The 22074-nt window shown below is 38.0% G+C and overlaps 1 protein-coding gene and 1 non-coding gene across 2 annotated transcripts in view; one reads left to right on the top strand and one right to left on the bottom strand.

The window, feature by feature from the left end:
- The window catches only part of ANO2 (anoctamin 2), a 397918-nt gene that overhangs the window by 37096 nt on the left and 338748 nt on the right, over positions 1-22074 (bottom strand). The window contains exon 20 of the mRNA XM_053557547.1: positions 12277-12422. Coding sequence (XP_053413522.1) covers positions 12277-12422 — 146 coding nt within the window. The remainder of the gene's footprint in view (positions 1-12276; positions 12423-22074) is intronic.
- LOC128562912 (U6 spliceosomal RNA) lies at positions 18913-19015 on the top strand. Its single transcript, XR_008373608.1, has one exon. It is a non-coding gene; the product is annotated as a U6 spliceosomal RNA (small nuclear RNA).

Here is a 22074-nt window from a genome sequence, read left to right as displayed (position 1 = left end):
CAGTCCACCGTTATTGGCATGCAAGAACTCTTCCCAGGGTCCTGAGGTTTGCCCCCCACATATACACATATAGCACCTGCAGACCTGAGGACTGCCCCATCAAGCTCATTGTAGCCATCCTCAACATCAGTGTGAACCACTTGGGATTCTGAGGATTATCTGGTCACCACTGCTACTGCCATCACCCACACCACACTCACTGTCCAAAGGCCCAAGAACCTTCCCATATACCTGGCCCACTTTTGCCATTACCAATGCCTAATAAAGCCACCTGAAGGTCTACAAAATGTCCCTCTGGGCCCACTGACACCAGTGCACGTATACCACCCTGGGGCCCAAGGACAGACATGTTCAGCCCACTTCTGCTACCACTGGAGCCCAAGCACAAGCCAATCTAGCATCCTGGTCCTCAGCAAAACTTCACCACAGCCTCTACTAATGACAGGCAGTGAGGAACTCACAAATAACTTTATCTGTACCTTCTTGTCTGTTTACAGCCAAAGAAATCAGAGACTACACTACACATGCACCCAGAATCAAAGCCAAAGTGTCCTGCACAATCAGCTCCATAGATACATCTTCAGGAAAGAGTCTTACCCTACAAAGCAAATTCAAAAGAATTTGAAAGAATTTGGAAGAACCAGCTGTTACACTGATGTGCAGATATCAACGTAAGGACACAGGAATCATGAAAAAGCAGAGATGTACGACACATCCAAAGGAAGATAATGATTCTCCAGCAATAGATTCCAATCAAAAAGATATTTATGAAATCCCAGAAAAATAATTCAAAATAATTATTTTAAATAAGTTCAGTGGGATACAAGAGAATATAAAAAATGATATAAAGAAATTATAAAAATTTCAGGACATAAATGAGAAATGTACTAAAGAGATATATCATTAAACAGGACCAAACACCTTAGAATTGAAAACAATGTAAACTAATCATTTGTGCCCTTATATTAATCAGAAATTAATTTAGAAAGGACCAAACAAATTCTGGAACTAAAGAATTCATTAAATGAAATACAAAACACATTCGATAGTTTCAATAATAGATTAGACAGAAGAAAGAACTTCAGAACTTAAAGACAGATCTTCTGAAATAGCCAGTCATAAAGAAAAACAAAGAAAAAAACATTTAAAAGAATGAACAAAGCCTACATGACTCATAGGACACTGTAAGGTGACCAAATATTTAAATTTTGGCAAAGAGGAAATGAAAGATATAGAAAACCTAATTAACAAAATAATAGCTAATGAAAAGGAAGAACATTCCAATCCCAAACCCAGCAAAAGAAAAGAAATAACTAAAATTGGAGCAGAATTAAATGAAATAAAAAAAAGAATTATTCAAAAGATCAATAAATCAAAAGGTTGGTTTTTTGAAAAATTCAACAAAATTGACAAACCTTTGGCCAACCTAACCAAAAATAGAAAAGTCCCTAATATCGATCAGAAATGACAAAGGCAAAATACTAACAGACACCTCAGAAATTCAAAGAACCATTAATGAATACTACAAAAAACTTTACTCTCAGAAATATGAAAATCTGAAAGAAATTGACCAACAGTTGGAAGCACGCCAACTTCCTAGACTTAATCAGAAAGAATTGGAAATGCGAACAGACCTATATCAAGTACTGAAATAGAATCAACTATACGAAATCTCCCAAAAAAGAAGAGTCCAGGACCAGATGGCTTCACATCAGAATTCTACCAGACCTTTAAAGAGGAACTAGTACCTGTATTACTTAACCTTTTCCAAAACATCGAAAAAGAAGGAATACTTCCCAACACATTCTATGAAGCAAATATCACCCTCATCCCCAAACCAACAAGAAAAGAAAATTATATACCAATGTCTTTAATGAACATGATGTAAAAATAGTCAATAAGATCCTAACAAACAGAATTCAGCAATATATCAAACGAATTATACACCATGACCAAGTGGGTTTTATCCCAGGGTCTCAAGGTTGGTTCAATACATAAAACTATAAATATAGTACATCACATAAACGAATTAAGAAACAAAGACCATATGATTCTCTTAATAGATGGAGAAAAAGCTTTTGATAATATCCAGCATCCTTTCATGATCAGAACATGTAAGAAAATAGGTATAGAAGGAACATTTCTTAAACTGATAGAGGCCATTACAGCAAACCCACAGCCAATATCATATTGAACGGAGTAAAATTGAAAATATTTCCACTCAGATCAGGAACCAGACAAGGTTGCCCATTGTCTCCACTGCTTTTTAACATTGTAATGTAAGTCTTAGCCGCAATCAGGCAAGAGAAGGCGATCAAGGGTTTACGAATAGGGTCAGAGGAGATCAAACTTTCACTCTTTGCAGATGATATGATTTTACACCTGGAAAACCCCACTTCTTAGAAGTGATCACGGAATACAGTAGTGTCTCAGGATACAAAATCAATACTCACAAATCACTAGTTTTTATATATACCAATAATAGTCAAGCCGAAAAAAAAACAGTCAAGGACTCTATTTCCTTTACAGCTGTGCCAAAGAAGATGAAATATTTGGGAATTTACCTAACAAAGGACGTAAAAGGTCTCTATAAAGAGAATTATGAAACTCTGAGAAAAGAATAGCTGAAGATGTTAACAAATGGAAAAACATACCATGCGCATGGCTAGGAAGAATCAACATTGTTTAAAATGTTCATATTACCCAAAGCAATTTACAAATTTAATGCAATCCCTATCAAAGCATCACCAGCATACTTTAAAGATCTGGAAAAAATAGTACTTCATTTTATATGGAACCAGAAAAAAAACCTCAAATAGCCAAGACATTACTCAGAAATAAAAACAAATCAGGAGGAATTATGCTACCAGACTTCAAACTATACTATAAATCTATACTGATCAAGATAGCATGGTATTGGCACAAAAATGGAGAGGTAGATGTATGGAACAGAATTGAGAACCAAGAGATGAAACCAGACACTTATCATCATTTGATCTTTGATAAGCCCATGAAAAATATAAATTGGGGGAAAGACTCCCTATTTAGCAAATGGCGCTGGGAGAATTGGCTGGCAACCTGCAGAAGACTTAAACTGGACCCACACCTTTCACCATTAACAAAAATTGACTTTCACTGGATAGAAGATTTAAACTTAAGACATGAACCTATAAAGATTCTTGGACAGAGTGCAGGAGAAACACTTGAAGAAATTGGCCTGGGAGAATACTTTATGAGGAGGACCCCCTAGGCAATTGAAGCAACACTAAAAATACATTACTGGGATCTGATCAAACTAAAAAGCTTCTGCACAGCCAACACAGTAAGTAAAGCAAGCAGACAGAATGTGAGAGGATATTTGCAGGTTATGCTTCTGACAAAGGTTTGATAACCAGAATCCACGGAGAACTCAAACTTATTAATAAGAAAAGAACAAGTAAAAAAAAAAAAAAAAAGAAAGAAAGAAAAGAACAAGTAATCCCATTTCATTGTGGGCAAGGAACTTGAACAGAAGCTTCTCTGAAGAAGATAGGCGCACGGCCTACAGACACATGAAAAAATGCTCATCATCTTTAATCATCAGAGAAATGCAAATCAAATCCACTTTGAGCTATCATCTAACTCCAGTAAGAATAGCTCACATAACAAAATCCCAAAACTATAGAAGTTGGCGTGGATGTGGAGAAAAGGGAACATTTCTGCACTGCTGGTGGGAGTGCAAGCTAATACGTCCCTTTTGGAAAGAAGTATGGAGAATACTCAGGGATCTAAAAGTAGACCTGTTGTTTGATCCTGCAATTCCTCTACTCAGTGTATATCCAAAAGACCAAAAATTACTTTATAACAAAGATATTTGCACCATATTGTTCATTGCAGCTCAATTCATAATAGCCAAATCATGGAAGAAGCCCAAGTGCCCATAGACCCATGAATGGATTAATAAATTGTGGTATATGTACACCATGGAATATTATGCAGCCCTAAAAAGATGGGACTTTACCTCTTTTATGTTTACATGGATGGAGCTGGAACATATCCTACTTAGTAAAGTATCTAAAGAATGGAAGAAAAAGTATCCAATGTACTCAGTACTATTATGAAACCAGTTTACAATCACTCATACTTTCATATGAAAAATAGATCGCAAGGATGAAGGAAGAAGGAGGGAGAAATGGGATAGGAGGGGGGAGGTCAGATTGAGGGAGGGTGAATGGTGAGATCACACCTATGGTGCATAATGCAAGGGTACATGTCGGATCTATGAAGTACAGAGTATAAATGTCTTAACACAATAAGTAAACTAGATGAGGTATATGTTAACCAGCGTGATGTAAACGCTCCTAATTCTATATGAAATTACATTGTACCCCGTAAATGCATTAATGGATAGATGATCTATCTATTTATGATTTAATAAAAAAAAATCCCACCATAAAAACAATAATAGCTAACAACTTCTCAAGTCAAGCAAGAGATTTACAAATTCAGAAACAGGAAACTCAGCTGGGTGTGGTGGCTCACACCTGTAATCCCAGCACTGGGAGGCAAAGGAAGGTAGATCACCCAAGCTCAGGAGTTTGACACCAGCCTGAGCAAGAGACAGATCCCAGGTGGGCATCTGTAGTCCCAACTACTGGGGAGGCTGAGGCAAGAGGAACTCTTGAACCCAAGAGTTTGAGGTTGCTGTGAGCTATGATGCCACAGTACTCAACCACAGAACCACTGAGTGAGATTCTGTCTTTAAAAAGAAAAAAAGAAAAGAAAGAAAGAAAAGAGACGAAAAGAAAGAAACAGGAAACTAAGATTCCCAGATAGATACAATTCCAGAAAGGTCTTCTCCATGGCACATCATAGTCAAACTATTTAAAGTCAAAGACAATTAAAGTCAAATTCTCAAAACAGCAAGAGAAAAGCATCAAGTCGTTTATAAAAGACACCCCCTCCCGCAACAGACTAATAGCAGATTTCTCAGCAGAAACTTTATGAGCCAGGAGGAAATGCGTTGATCACTCAGAGTGCTGAAAGAAAAAAAAAAAAACTATCATGCAATGATATTATACCCAGCAACATTATCCTTCATAAATTAAGGAAAAATGGAATATTTCTCACAAAAGCAAAAACTGAAAGAATCTATCACCCCTAGGTGGGACATGCAAGAAATTCTTAAGGGAGTCCTACACCTTGAAGCTAAAGGGTGATATCTGCCATCATGTAAACACAGAAAAGAATAAAACCTACTGGTAGAATACTCACTTAAGGAAAAGAAAGGACTTAAATGTTACACTATTGAAAACCACCAAACTACAATGATACACAGTAAGAGAAAAAGAAAAAAACAAAGGGTGTATAAAACAACCAGAAATCAATTAATAAAATGACAGGAATAAGTCCTCACATATCAATAATCACTTTGAATGTAAACAGATTAAACTTTCCACTTAAAAGATATAGACTTTCTGAATGAATAAAAAGCTATTAACCAACAATATGTTGCCTACAAAAAACTCACCTATGAATTTCCATCCCTTCATTAAAGATGACATACAGACTGAAGATCTTTAAAGACATATAGACTGAAAATGAAGGGATGGAAAAAGATACTTTACACAAACAGAAAGCCAAGTGGAGCAAGGATAGCTGTACTTAACATAAATTAGGTTTTCATTTAAAAACAGTAAAAAAAAAACAAAGAAGATTATCATATAATGATAAGGAGAATAATTCAGCAAGAAAAATACAACAATTCTAAACATAGTTATAGGCATCCAACACCAGAGCACCCACATATATAAATCAAATATTATTAGATCTTAGGAGAGAGAGACTCTCATATAATAATAGTTGGGAACATCAATAGTCCACCCTCAGCATTAGACAGATTATCAGGACAGAAAATTGACAAAGAAATACTACACTTAAACTACACAGTAACAGACAGATACAGAACATTTTTTTTTTTTTTTTTTTGTAGAGACAGAGTTTCACTTTATGGCCCTGGGTAGAGTGCCGTGGCCTCACACAGCCCACAGCAACCTCCAACTCCTGGGCTCAAGCGATTCTCCTGCCTCAGCCTCCCAAGCAGCTGGGACTACAGGCACCCGCCACAGCGCCCGGCTATTTTTTGGTTGCAGTTTGGCCGGGGCCGGGTTTGAACCCGCCACCCTCAGTATATGGGGCCGGCGCCTTACGGACTGAGCCACAGGAGCCGCCCGATACAGAACATTTAATCCAACAGTTACAGAATACACTTCTTCCCTTCAGCACATGGAATACTCTCTAGGAGAGACCACATGTTAGGACACAAAAAAAGTCTCAACAATTTTAAAAAATTGAAATCATATCAAGTATCTTTGCAAACCACAATAAAATAAAACTAAATATCATTAAGAAGAGGAACTTTGGAAACTGGACAAACACATGGAAAATAAACAACATGCTTGTAAATGACCATTGGGTCAAGAATGAAATTAAGTAGAAAATTCAAGAAGTTCTTAAATAAAAATTGAAAAACAACGTAACGAAACCTATGGGATACAATAAAGGCAATACTAACAGATAAGTTTACAACAATAAACACCTACATAAAAAAGTAGAAACATTTCATATAAAAAAAATCTAATAGTACATCTCAAGAAACTAGAAAAGTAAGAGAAAACATTATTAGACAGATCACCTAAACAAAATTAGTAGAAGGAAAGAAATAATGAAGATCAGAACAGAACTAAACAAAACAGAGACTAAAAAAAAAAAAAAAATACAAATGATCATCAAAACAAAAAGTTAATTTTTTTGAAACAATAAAATCAACAAACTACTATCTGGATTAATAAAGAAATAAAGAAAAAAGAACCAAATAAACAAAATTAAAAAAGTAAAAAAGGAGACATTAGAACTAATACTATAAAAATAGTAATAGTTCAGAGACTACTATAAACTTACACACTAAAAAACTAGAAAATCTAGAGAAAATGGCTAAATTTCTGGATATATATAACCTACCAAAACTGAATAGGAAGAAATAGAAAACCTTTTTTTTTTTTTTGTAGAGACAGAGTCTCACTTTACTGCCCTCGGTAGAGTGCTGTGGCGTCACACGGCTCACAGCAACCTCCAGCTCTTGGGCTTACGTGATTCTCTTGCCTCAGCCTCCTGAGCAGCTGGGACTACAGGCGCCCGCCACAACGCCCGGCTATTTTTTTGTTGCAGTTTGGCCAGGGCTGGGTTTGAACACGCCACCCTTGGTATTTGGGGCCAGCGCCCTACTCACTGAGCCACAGGCGCCGCCCGAAATAGAAAACCTTTTTAACCTTCTTAAAAAGTCTCTTAACAAAGAAAATCCAGAACTGTATGGCTTCACTGCTGAAGTTTCCTAAATTGTCTAAGAAGAGTTAACACGAATTTTCCTCTAAACTGTTCCAAAAAGTTGAAGAGGAGGAAATTATTCTTCATTCAATGAAGAATAATTCAAGAAGAACCAGACAAGGCTGCAATAAACAAAAAAAAAAAAAAAAAGAAAGAAAGAAAAGAAAACAGTAGGCCAATATTCCTGATGAATACAGACACAAAGATCCTCAACAATTCACTAGCAAACTAAATCCAACAACATATCAAAAAGATCATATACCATGATCGAGTGGGATTTATTCAAGGGATGTGAGGATGGTTCCACATATACAAATCAGTTAACTTGACACATCAAATCAACAGAACAAAGGACAACAGCCATATGATCATCTCAATAGATGAAGAAACAGCATTGATAAAATTCAATATCCCTTCACGATAAGGACTCTCTACAAATGAGGAATAGAAGGAATATACTTTAACATAATAAAGGCCACATGTGAGAAACCCACAGCTATCATCATATTGAATGAGGAAAAGCTAAAGCCTTTCCTCTTAGAACTGGAATAAGACAAAGATGCTGACTTTCACCACTCCTATTCAACACAGTACTACCCTGTTTCCCTGAAAATAAGACAGTGTCTTATTTTAAGTTGTGCTCCCAAAGATGCGCTAGGTCTTATTTTCAGGGGATGTGTTATCTTTCCTGTAAGTAGGTCTTATTTTTGGAGGATGTCTTATTTTCGGGGAAACAGGGTAGATGTCCTAGCCGAAGCAATTAGGCAAGAGAAGGAAATAAAAGACATTCAAATTGGATAAGAAAAAGTCAAATTGTCCCTTTTTGCTGATAATATGATCTTATACATAGAAAAACCTAAAGACGCTACAAAAAAATCTCCTATATTTGATAAATTCAGTAAGGTTGTAGGATACCATATCAACCTAGAAAAATCGGTAGTGTTTTTATACACCAATAATATGCTAGCTGAGAAAGAAATCAAGAAGGCAATCCTGTTTACAGTAGCTAAAGAAAAATAGCTAGCAATAAATTTTACCAAGGAAATGAAAGACCTCTACAAGGAAAACTATAAAACACTGATAGAAGAAATTGCACGGAACATAAACAAATGGGACAACACCCCATGCTCATAGATCATAACAATTAAATTATTAAAATGATCAGCTGTCCAAAGGAATCTAAAGAGTCAATGCAATCCCTATCAAAATGCCAATGCCATTTTTCACATGAATAGAAAAAAAAAATTCCTAAGATTTATATGAAACCAAAAAGCCAGAATAACCAAAGAATCCTAAGCAAAAGAACATAGCTGGAGGCACCACACTATTTGACTCCAAAATATATTACAAGGCTATAGAAACTAAGACAGCATGGTATTGGTATAAAAACAGACACATAGACCAATGGAATAGAATAGAGAACCCAGAAATAAATCCATATATTTACAGCCAACTGATTTTTGACAAGACATCAGCAACATACATCAGTGAAAGTATACTTTCTTCAATAAACAGTGACAGGAAAATTGGCTATCCATATGCAGAAGAATAGACCTATGTCTCCCATGACCTACAAAAATCAAGTCAAGATGAATGAATTAAACACTTTAATGTAAGACCTGAAACTATAAAAGTATGAAACAAAAACCTAGGAAAAAGTCCTCTGGACTTTGGTCTAGACAGAGATTTTATGGCTAAGACCTATCAGGTACAGGCAAGAAAAACAAAAATAGACAAATGGGACTATATTAAACTAAAGAGCTTCTACACAGTGAAAGAAACAATCATCAGAGTAAAAAAATAATATTTTGAATGAGAGAAAATATTCAGAAACTATTCATCTGATAAAAGACTAATATTCTGAATGTGCCAGGAACTTGGTATTAAAAAAACAAATAATTCCTCTGAAAGGTAGGCATTAATAGACATTTCTCAAAAGGACATTAATAGACATTTCTCAAAAGAAGACAAAAAAATGGCCAACCATTATGTGAAAGAAAATATCTCAACATTACTAATAATCAGGAAAATTTAAACAAAAACCATAATAAAATATCATTTTATCCCAAGTATAATGGCTAGTATTAAAAAGACCAAGAAAATGCTAATGAGGATGCAGAGAAAAAGGAACTTTATACATTGTTGGTGGGAATGTAGGTTACTATAGCCACTAAGGATAACAGTAAAGATAGTTCTCAAAAAACTACAGTCAGAACTACCATATTATCCACAATTCCACTACTGGATATTTATCCAAAGTAAAAGAAATATATATATATCAAAGGGATACCCACACTCACATGTTTATTGCAGCACTATTCACAAGAACAAAGATATAAGTTTTAATGTCTGATAGCAGAATAGAGTGACTACGTGACTATAGGTACTAATATTGTATTGTATATTTCAAAATATGTAGAGGAGAGGACTTGAAATGCTCCCAACACATGGACACGGCAAATACTCCAGGTGACAGACACCCCAAACACACTGTTTTGATCATTACACTATCTGTGTAACAAAATATCACATATGCCCCATAAATATGTTCAAATACTATGTACTAATTTAAAAACAAAAAGAAATAAATGTGAATGATCAGAACTTGATTTATTTATTTTAGAGACAGAGTCTCACTTTGTTGCCCTCACTAGAGTGCCGTTGCATCACAGCTCACAGCAACCTCCAGCTCTTGGGCTTAGGCGATTCTCTTGCCTCAGCCTCCTGAGTAGCTGGGATTACAGGTGCCCGCCACAACACCCGGCTATTTAAAACTTTATTTTTTAATTCATATACATAACAAAAATGGTCTAAGAAATAGCACCAAAATACTAAAGAAAGTAGAACTTAAAGGAGATAAGTTTGGGGAGCCATATTCCCTTCTTTTTTCTGTTTTCAAACTTTCTGGTAGATAGTTGTTTTATTCACTGTAAGTAAATGGGGTTTTTTTAATTTTTTTTTTTTATATTCCAGAAGGTATGAAATCTTCAAATTCTTCCCCTCCACCCCCATTCAGTACTTTGAAAGTGCTCAGGTTTAAACACATAGTGGATTTTGTATTCAATGACACAGAGGTTAATAAATAAAGTGGAGAATATTTCCCTATCTCTGCCTTCCTTAGGCCTCAGGAGCATTAGGAGAAGCAATGCTTGGCATTAATATATGCCTTTGTTAGACATTCTTCTAAGCACTTCACAAATATCAATTCATTAATTACTCACAAGAATCGCATGAGATAGGTATTATCATCTTTCTTCTATAGCTAAGCAGATCAAGACACATAAAGATTAGTTACTATTTAATGTTATCCAGCTAGTTCAAACTGGGATTTGAACCCAAGGAGTATGGCTCGAGGGTCTCTGCTTTTAATTACTCAAAAGAGGGATATTGGAAATAGCCAACTAGCTGTACAGACAGCCTCGCAGGCATGTAAAACCCATACTGGCAGTGGGGTGGGGGGACTGTGGTTAGCACTAGAGAGACAGAGCTCAAGGATTCCTAACACTAAGTCCTTGCCCAAATGGAAGACTCGATCCCTGGCAGCATTTCTTTCTGAATGAATGACAGAATGTCAAATACAGAATGGCAGCTGAAATGTGAGCAATCACTTCTGTCTAACCCCTGGGTCAGCATTAGAGAGGGGTTAGAAATAGCACTTAGTTCAATATGAAAAGTGTGGAGCTAGATGCTTCCATAAATTGTGTCTCGATATTTCCTTGGCCTATTGTCCCTAAAGCAGACATAATGATTGCTTTTCCCTTGACAAACTGATTTAGATTACAAAGCTCAGGCTTTGCCTAGAATTTTAGACACCTCAGGATTAGAACAGAATTTTCATGGCCATCTAATCTAGACCCTGCCTTTTTCTCCACCCCTAACATATATACACAAATTTTTAACAAAATAGAATAAAGATCTGTTAGAAATGGTGAGTGAAGTACCAGGTGCACAGAAAAGCATTGGTGGCCCCCTATTAAAAGTGACTAACATAGAGAGCAAGAGCCATATATAAACATGATGATGGGTATAATGATATTAAGTATTGACTTAAATACTGAAAAATTCTACCATTGGATATGATTGATGTTTTTCTGTGATCTACATCTTGAGTAATCATTAGTTGCTATGCCTGGGCTCCTGATCTCTGGTGTCTCAAGCTTTTAATTCATTAGTTTCAAGACTAGGAAAGAGGCTTTTCAACCATCCATCCCAAGAGTGGATCAGGGTTATTCTCAAGTAGCCGAGAGTTCAATGCAGATAGTCTAAGATACTTCTTATAATGGAGAATTCATGACTTCTAAGCCACATCTGAAATGATTGTGTTCTATCAGCCTGTACTGATACACACTCCTGCCTTCAAGCTTTATCTAAGAGATCTAAGAGAGTCAGAGGCTCTGCAGCTAAGAATCTCCCTCTTACCCCCTACACAAAACATCTCCAACTTTTTGATGAAAAGCTCACATCTAACTCAGCCCAACCTGATGAGAGTGGGAGACTCTCCGATATTCTCCAAGTCAAAGATGTATGTGTATATATATCCTTGACCCAAGGTTCATAGGACTACTTTACTCTTCTTCCATGAAATCTATTCCTGAATTTCAATTTCCCTTTCACCTTTATCAATGAAAGAAACCATGAGAAATCACTCTTTTTCATTTTATAGATGAGGCAAGGGGGCCAAAGTAGAAGAGGACATCACCCATCAAATTGGTGTCAATGCTGCTCCTGGTTCTCATGCCAGGGTTCCTTCTGCTCCACTCTTCTCAACTTTTTTGTGGCACAGAAGGGGATACTGAATAACCATGAAGCTCACAAAGGAGCAGAAGCTGCCCTAGTCATTCTCCCTGTCTCCTCTTTGCCCTTTCCCACACCTTTTGTCTGAACCTCCCCCAGTGGAAAGACATGGGCGCTTACTCATCTCCATGTATTCTGGAGTCAGTCCTGTGTATGGTTCCAAGCTGTAGTCTAGGTCCCACTGCTCTGGATGTTTGGAATGGGCAGAGTCCGTTTCTCCAGGTTCTGTCTCATCTTTCAGTTTTCGAAACAGTTTCTTTAGCTTCCTGGAAAAGAAATGGACCAGTCATCAAAAACTTCTGAAGAACAGGGTTAGTTTTGCAGACAAAAAAGAAAGAAAAACTAAGCTTTGACATTAAAGACATCTCTAATCCACAAACAAATAAAGAGACACTAGGAAACTATTTTTCTCTTAAAGACAACCCAAGGAGGTCCTTTATCAAGATAATAAAAGATTCTCCACACAAAAGATTGGGTTTCTTCAAACACCCCAAACTTTCATTCTTCTTGCAGTTTGATAAGAAACAACAGAGTTGATACTTCCTGCCAAACACTGAAACAGAGCCAGCCTTATTGTCCATAAGGTGATCTATCCACTCTCTTCATGGAGACCAAAGGTGTGTCCAAAAAGTAGTAGAAAGATTCTCTTCTTCCAGGCCAAACATTCTTTGGGTCTCAGTAACATCAATACCACCATATTTCCATTAAAACCAAACTAAATATTGCCCATCACTACTATGAAATGAATTGTGTTCCTCCCTAATTTGCATGTTAAGCCTCTAACTCTCAATGTAACTATATTTGAAAATAGGACTTTCAGGAAGTAAAGATTAAATTAGGTCAAAGGGGGAAGGGCTATTCCAATAGAATTGGTGGTCTTACATAAAGGGGGAAGGAAAGAATGAGATCCAACCCTCAAATGAGTACACAGAGGCAAAGCAGCTGCCTGTAATCCAGAAAGAGAGCCTTCACCAGAAACCCAACCCTGTTGGACCTTGATCTTGAACTTCCCAGTCTCCTGAACTATGAAAAAATAAATTTCTATTGGTTAAGCCCCCAGTCTTTGATATTTTGTTATGGCCGACTGGATAGACTAAGACAACCATACTTAGAATTTTGGGGGTTTTTTGCCTAGAATATTAAGATGATAATGACCCAACTTCTCAGGGTTTATGAGGTCCTTAGCATAATGTTTAGTGAGCGCTGCATATATGATAGCTATTATTTTCAATATTAAATGCTAAAGTATGCCTTTCCAAACTTCCCATTGATACACAATGTATAGAAAATAAAAATAGGTGAAGAAGCAAGGTTCCAATTCTGCTAACCCATCTAAGAGAGTTTCTAGGAGGTAGTTGGGAGAACCAATAGTAGAACTGTTAGAATCATACTTAAAGATCTTAAAAGGGGTTTTGAAATCCATGCTCCACCCATATGTAGGAATCGTCTCCTTCCCTGCAACATTCTTCACCCCAGACCATCCAACACCCATAAAGATCTTTCCAGAGGAGCACTTTTGACATAACCAAGCATCTTATTCTATTGTTTGAAAGTGCTTTTAACAGTTAGAGGAAATACAATGATTCCAAGTAACATTCTGTACAGTGTCTGTTCTAAAATCGTTTGCCATCAAGAGGACATAGTATAGTATAGTAAATAAAAGTCTAATCTTTAGTGTCAGAATAGATTATTCAAAATCATGTTTCACAATTGGCCAGCCATATTTTCTTAGTTAAGTTATAAAACTCTAAGAATTAAGAAAATGCCTTGAAGGCTATGTTAACCACTTCGATGAAAATATTTCAAACTGTATATAAAACCAGCACATTGTACTTCATGATTGCATTATTGTACACAGCTATGATTTAAGGGAAAAAAAGTTAAACACAAACAAAAATAAAACAACAACTTATAAAACTATATAAGTTTTAGTTTCCTTATCTTTAAAATAAAGAAATAAATATTAACTTACCCATAGAATCCACTAAAAGAGATAATCTATGTAGCTGGCTTACTTTGGGGCTTGGTACATGCTAAGAGCTCAATAAGTATATCTATCATCACCCCTCTCATCACCATAATCATCATCCTTATCAGAGAAGGATTTAAAGAATGAGTGTACATTCATTAGAAACAGTAATAAGTTTTTTTCATAATAAAATAGCAAGCAATAAATCTATACTTATAAGAAATTGGGAAATATGAGATGAAGCCTAAAGATTCTGAGATCAAATAGTGCACCCTGGTTGAGGTCCTGCCTGTGAGTCAGTACAGAAGGAAAGGATCAAGGAAAAAGCAAAGAAAAGAAAAGAAGGAAGGAAAGAATGGAGGGAGAGGAGATTTACAATCAGAGCACAGACTGAGACTTTTCTTTCAGCTATGGTAATTAGAACAACTAGTGGCTTTGATTATACATGAAATTTGAACACATGTATCTATCCACCCCTGAAATGCCACTGGAATAAAGAAAGAATAAAAATAAAGTGAAAGAATAAAAATAAAGTGTAAAATCACAGCTTAATGAAAATAGCCATGAATACAATAGTGTGTGAGGGAAGTTAATGAATATCTTGAAAGATGGACAATGTATGAAGGAATCAGAAAATTGTGATAGCTGAACACCAAGTGTCCACAGTGGGAGATGGCAGAGAAATGTAAGCCAACTCATGCTACAAAATCTCAGAAAGTCTTAGGCACTAGACATCCTAAAGACAGTGGGTGGTGATTGGTCAAAGCTCTGCTTAAGGAACAATAGACCCTAATGTCTCTGCACCCACACTGCTCAAGTGACTAGCACTTCCCAATACCACAATGGAAGCAAGGAATTCATTCTGAAGAGAAAATGAACCAAGGAAACTCCACGTCTGAAATAAATTCAATAAAATAATAGGAAGATAAAAATCAATAAGTTCACTCAGAAAAGAATAGAATAAAAAATACAGAAATGGATGATAGGAAAGAAAATATTAAAAAATTAGCTAGAAAATCTAATATTTAATCAAGAAGAACAGACAGAGAAAATGGTGAATAAGGAAATATAAAAGAAATACAAGAAAATAGCCCAGCAGTATAGGTCATATATTTTCTGACTATAAGAACCCACTTGGCATAGTGATGAAAAAAAATCCCTCCAACAAAGCACATTATTTATTAAATCATAACTATATTCATTAATGCATTTATGGGGTATAATGTGCTGATTTTATATACAACTTGGAATGCTTACATCAAACTGGATAATAGCCTTCACCTCACTTACTTATTTGTGTTAAGACATTTATACTCTACACTTAATAGATTTGACATGTACCCTTGCAATATGCACCATAGGTGTGGTCCCACTGATTACCCTCCTACCAACCAACCTCCTCTCTCTCCCACAAAGCATATTACCATGAGATTTCATAACTCTAGAGATAATGAAAATTATTCTAAAAGCTTCTAGGTCTAGAGAGACATACATCCTCTACCACTTATTGAAAATTAAATGTATTATTATAAGTCTCAACATCAGGCCTTAACACTAGAAGACTCTGAGGAAATGTATTTAATATTCAGAAGGCAAATAATTTTCAGTACAGGATTCTATACCCAGCTGAAATATACATGAAGTACAAAGGCAGGATGAAGCTATTTTTAACTACATTTAATTTTTCAAAGAAGTTAATCTTCTATGCATCCATTCTCAGAAAGTTCCTCAAGGATGAATTTCACCAACCAAGGATACAAAGCAGGGAAGAAAACATACAGAACCCAGCAAACAGAGACTCCATCAGAAAAAGAAGGTACTGGGGCTAACGCAGATTGATAGCTCTGTAGAAGGGTTAGTGAACAAACAGTTCTGGTTTGAGCAGGAAAATGGGTCCAGGGGGATCCTAGAAGATGGTTTCTAAGAAAAAAGTAAATATGCCTAATAAGACTTAGGATGTGCTTGATGAGGTATGCTAGTTGGAAAGGTGAATACTTTGCCAAGTGTTACCAATAATGTATAATAAGTATTATGAAGGGAGAAGTTTATGTGATTATCAGGTATAAAATATAGAATCCTAGCCTGGCCTAAGACATGGAAGAGGAATTTCCCTTCCCTGAGGAAGAGATGTGAAAACCAGGACTAAATACTGAAAGATGAGAGAAAAAGAGTGGGAAAGATGGAGAGTGTGAAGAGTGGAAGGGTTATTCTAGACAGACGGAATTATTCATGCAACAGTCAAAGGCAAATGTGAGAATACTCATAGAGAGGGGAGTTTTCAAAATATTTAGAACGCAGAGTACAAGACTTGACAGGAAATGTAACAAGCTCATGGCACTGAAGGCCTGGGAAACCATAGGATGCAGTGGTTCGGGTGAGTTTATGATGGCAGAGTCCAGGGTTATAGCACTGGACATGAAGAGAAGTAGATATATTTGAGATATGCTCAGGAGGTAGAATTAAAAAGATGGTGACGGCTTGTACAGAATCAAGGATGATCCCAATGGTTTTTGGTACTGGTGCACTTAGCTAAGGTAGGGAAAACTATAAAAAAGGCAGTTTTTTATGATGATGGGGAGGTAAGGAGGGAGAGGAAGAGGAGAATTTTTCTGGGCATGTTGAGATGGAGGAACCATGAGACACACAACCATGTGGACGTGGGTAGCAGGTAACTACGTATGTGTGCCCAGAGCTCCAAAATAGGCCTGGGCTGGAGATGGAGATCTAAGAATCAGCCTGGAGAAAGCAATGAACAATCTCAACTGTGGACAGCACGGAGGGGCAGGAAAGAGTCCCCAGGAAAATCAATAGTTAAGAGATAGGGTGGAGGGAGAGGAACTTTTGAAGGACAAGGAAGGGCAACTGTGAGACTGTGTGGCGAAGACAGCAAGGGGAAAGCAGGAGCTTCAGGAGCAACTTCGTGGTCAAGGTCCCATCAAGTGTGATTAGCTCCAAAAAGATAAGGGGGAAAGATCCACAAATAGTTCTTACAAACGCATCATTTCATCCTAGCAGTTTCCCCTGGGATATCGCGGTGACCATTAAAAAGATTAATAAAGAAATTTCTTCCAGAGCAGAATTTAACAGGAATCCTGCAAGTTGTGTAACATACAGATGGGCATTTGGAAAATTTCAGATTATGATTCTGACCGTGTGATGTGCTCACTCGTTAAAATAACTCCTTTGAAGTTATCCCCTTGTTTTTTTCATTTGCTATTTTTCCATCTCTTCAATGTCAAGCCTCAGAAATTCTCCCTGGAAAGCTCCGTGCTTTCCCTCTGTCTGTGCCTCACGGGCTCACCCCAGCCACATGGTGACTGTCACACCGGGGGCCCCAGGCTGTTCCCTACAAACCTTTAGCCTCAGGAAAGATGGCAGACCTAGACCTAAATGGGCCAAAGATGAGGAACACATCAATCTCTAAGCCAAGTATTCCTTTTCCTGACACCTGACAAGTTTCGATTTTGTTCTTAAACTTTTGCTTTGTGGCCAGATTCCACTGCATTTGGGAAGAACACAGACCTCCTGTGATGGCTTTATAGAGAGACTGTTTTATGTCTTGAAATGTAATATTTATCACATTTACCAAAAGAAAGCAGAAAGTTTATGAAACCTTTCTAGCTGTGAGCAGGGGTATATTTAACAGCTATTTTGGGATGTGATCTGGTACTTTGAGTAAGAATAGGGATGGAGAGACATTTTGACATGGAGGTATTGATCTGTCTGTCTGCTCTGTCCATCTCAAAGTATGCCCAGGAGGGAATCTGGCACATGAAAAAGGTGGTATTCACTCTTTCAAAAAACCCATCTCTCTGAACAAGAAGAGGCCCGTTTCCAATTGTGCTTCCACATATACCGGAGCTAAATTTGAGATAGAATTAAAGTGAGGATTTGGGTTGTGGTGTGGCAAGACACAGTTGGATCCAAAGTCTACTTTGTACAAACACAAATGGGGAAGGCTGGGTGTGAGGGGGCCTGAGGGAAATTCCCATCAATGGACTCAGGACTCAGATAATAAATAGCACAAGATCAGATTCTGCCATCCTGTACATCATGCCTGAGGTCGTCTCAGAAGGAGATAACTTATGAGCATTATTCTGGGCCTGTAATGCTTTAAACCATCCGGCTCCTCTCTGGAAAGCATCTGTCACAAGTGTGTCAGTCCTCAAGAGCATGGGGTTGCGTGAGTGGGGATCATCCAAGGCCAGATCACGCAACCAAGTTTTATCGATTATCATGCACATCGTCACAGAACTGCCTTGAAAATGCTTTATGTCCCGAGTACTGCCTCCCTATGAGGCATTTTGTTCTGCACCACCAGTGTGTCCGGGGACCAGGCCTAGCAAAGGTGGGAGGTGTTGCTGCCTGGTAGAAGGAGTGTGGATAGCGCAGGGCTTTTGCAGTGAAGCCCCTGCCAGGGGTGGAGGTAGCAGTGCATGGGACGCCTTTTGGGGTCTCCACACTTGGCCTTGCATCTCATTAGAGCACCTGGGGAAAGAGTTCCTTTTCTGCTCTCATTTAGTCCCTCTGGTTACAGCCAAGGAGAAAACCTTAGCCAGCCACTGGTATGCCCTTGACAGCTCCCAAGTCTTGCACATCTTCCTTTTTAACAAAGACAGTACAGATCTAAGAGCCTTGGGTAGGAAATAATGACACCAATTATTTAATAATGTTTTGCTTTTGTTGTATATCTTTTCACTATCATTTGCTATTTATGGTAACTGATGGGTGTTAGTTTTCCAATTTCAGAAATGTTAAGGATTTAAGTAAAAAAGTGAATTGGTTCAGTGCTCGCTTTGGCAGCACATCTACTAAAATTGGAACGATACAGAGAAGATTAGCATGGCCCCTGTGCAAGGAAAAAGTGAATTGGTTCAGAGGACACTATTTGGGTAGATAGGAGGGGCAAATTTCAAAGTTGGTTCATATGTGACTGAAGATAGGGAAACAATTTCTAATTCAGGAAGTCTGCTGAATTATGAGATTCTCAAGGCCATCAGAATTGTGCTGTGATATTTTTTCATTACACCTACACAGAGACATACAGGTCCACGCACACACACACCCACAAAATCTAATGAGAATGGTACACCCTTAGGGAGAGAGACAAATTATAGCTGACCACCTGGCCTACTAATAAAGGTCAATTATATAGTCTGAAACATTTAAAATTTTTCTTTGGCAGAATCTTAGAACATGACTTGTAGAGGCAGAGGAGGAGCTAAAGATGATAAATCTTATACCTGCATATTTTTACCATGCATTAATATTTTACCCTACATATTCTCATCCAGCACAATCACCTACTTAACTCTCCAGACTTGTTTCTGTTTTGAAAAATCAAATATGACTTTTAAGATTAATATTTATCTTTCCCTTGGAGAAAGAATTTTCTATAGGCTCTGAGATATATAAGAGATGTACTGTGAACCAAAAGCCAGTGATCCAGGAAGAGAAGAGCAAATACCATTCCTGGGCTGGTTCCTTTAGTTTCACTCCTGAGCTCACAACACTTACAGAGCATCTCCGTTAAGCATAAAAGCCAGCACCACACGGAATAATCTTGGCTACCTGGAACCCCCAAGAATTGTTCTTCCTTTCTTAGATGTCCACATGTTCTAGGTAGCTCAGCATTTATCCAAGCTAGGGTTTGTTTTTAACATAGAAAACTGTTTTTTCCACATTGGGGTATATTGTAAAGTGTATATTTGAACCCAGATCTGTTGGGCCATCAAATCTCTGCCCTACAGAGATATGTTAAAAACCACTGGTTCTAATTTGCATAATTTATATGACTCCTTCCTCATTGTCAGACTTGACCATCATCTCCCTTCTGAATGTGAAAAGCTTTTTAAAAACTTTTTCTTTGCTTATTTCATGTTTCTCAACTATGTCATAATAAGGCTATTGCCAAGTGCTTGAACTCTGGATTGAAGGGTCTCATTTATTGAGAGTGGGCTCTGAGTGAGGAGTGGAAGATTCAAGAATCATAAGCATAGTGATTTCATGTGGCCACACTCGTAGTAGAACTTCAGAAATAGAGGACCATGGGATTTGGTAGGAGACGTTTTGTGCTACATCCCTGATTTCAACTACATAATTACAGAATATAAATTGGAATGAGGAAACATCTTTTGAAACAGAAGTGACTTATATTTGGAATTGGCAGTGACCAGCTTCACTCACTAGAGGAGAGGTTCATGAGGTGTCAGAGCTGAAAGGCATCTAAGAGATGATTTCAATGTCATCAGGTTCATCAAGAAATGAGGACAATGAAACTTACAGAAGTGCCTAGCCTGTGGAGTTACTATGCAATTGCCATTGACTAAAGTATGGCACAGTATTAAACACACATCAATCATAAACAAGAAAATTTAGCCTCCAAGGCAAACAACCATGTGTTATTTTCATTTGTTAGGAGTGGATAAACTTGATGGGGTGGGGAATGTGCCAACATGCTGCCCAAACATATGCCTGAGTTCCTGGCTCTCTTACACTCTATAAAAGGCTCTGGGTCCAGACAGAATGGGCACAGTGGTAAAGCAAATGTCTGGGGATAAAAAAAAAAAATGGGCATCTCATGCCCACAAGCTATAAACAACTCTGCCCCCAGCAGAAGAACAACATACTGGAAGGGCAAGTGTCTTCCCCAGATGTCTGTAGGGGAAGAAGACTTTCTTTTGCAGCAGTTGTGGAGGGGCTGGCCTCATGGCTTCAAAGGGGCCAGATGTGGCTTCGGTCCATCTGCACATTTTCTGGATGTTTGTCCATAATACATGCTGTCTCCCTGCCATGGCGAGCTCCTAGGGAACAAGACTCACAGCTTCACTAGCTGTGCTTGACTATCAGTGAGGGACTTGCAGCTCCGAACCCGGCACGGCTTCAGCGGGTGAACTTTCTCAGAGTTGCTTATGTTCTGACAGACGAATAGAGGCTGGTTTAGGCAGGAAGGCAGGATAGGGCAGCGAGACACCAATGCTCCAAGAAAAGCACAACCCTAAGTGCTCCTTGAGGTCACCTCAGCATGTGGGTGGAAAAACACCCTATGTACCTACCAAGTGGTGTGTGATGGTGAGGCCCCTTCTGAGGATGGGGAGCCCAGTGCTATTGGGGAGTGTTGAAGAATCTCATTCCTTGAAGTAGGAATCTCATTCCTCATTATAAAGAGTTTTCTTTCCCGGCAAATTAAATTTTCCTGTCATAACTTTAGCTCTACAAATGTATTTCTGAGGAAGACCAAAGAAGAGCTTTCTCAGGAGACAGCTTAGATCATTCCAGTGGCCATGGAAGCTATAGCTCTGTCATAATTTTACATGTAAAAAGGGGGTTGGAACATATATCCTCTAATGGTTCCATTCAGCCCAAGGAACTAGGGCTCCAGGATCTTTACCTGATTTAGAAGAATTCCGGGCTCTTGCCCTTACCATGTCCCTGACATGCTCCAAGACCCTGGTCAGGGAACAGCCATTTCATTGAGCCTTAGTCTCACCATCTGTGGTACCATATGGGTCCTGAGGTAGCTTGTGGTAAGAGCAGAGTCAGTCTGTTTTGTGTAGAAAAACACACATACAACTTGGCGCCTGTAGCACAGTAGTTATGGCGCCAGCCACATACACCAAGGGTGGCAGGTTCAAACCCGGCCTGCGCCAGCTAAACAACAATGACAACTGCCACAAAAAAATAGTCGGGCGTTGTGGCAGGTGCCTGTAGTGAAAGCTACTTGGGAGGCTGAGGCAAAAGAATCACTTAAGCCCAAGAGTTTGAGGTTGCTGGGAGCTATGATGCCATCACACTCTACCAAGAGCGACATGGCAACATAGTGAGATTCTGTCTCAAAAACAGAAAAAAAGAAAGAAAGAAACACACACACACACACACTCCTCAGGGCAATTGTTTCTTTCTTTCTTTTTTTTTTTTTAAGAGACAGAGTCTCACTTTGTCACCCTCAG

This window comes from Nycticebus coucang, chromosome 12 (genome assembly GCF_027406575.1).
Source record: "Nycticebus coucang isolate mNycCou1 chromosome 12, mNycCou1.pri, whole genome shotgun sequence".
In the NCBI taxonomy this organism is placed as follows: Eukaryota; Metazoa; Chordata; class Mammalia; order Primates; family Lorisidae; genus Nycticebus; species Nycticebus coucang.
The sequence above is the reverse complement of the archived record's forward strand: the minus strand, read 5'-3'. Positions and strand labels throughout refer to the sequence as shown.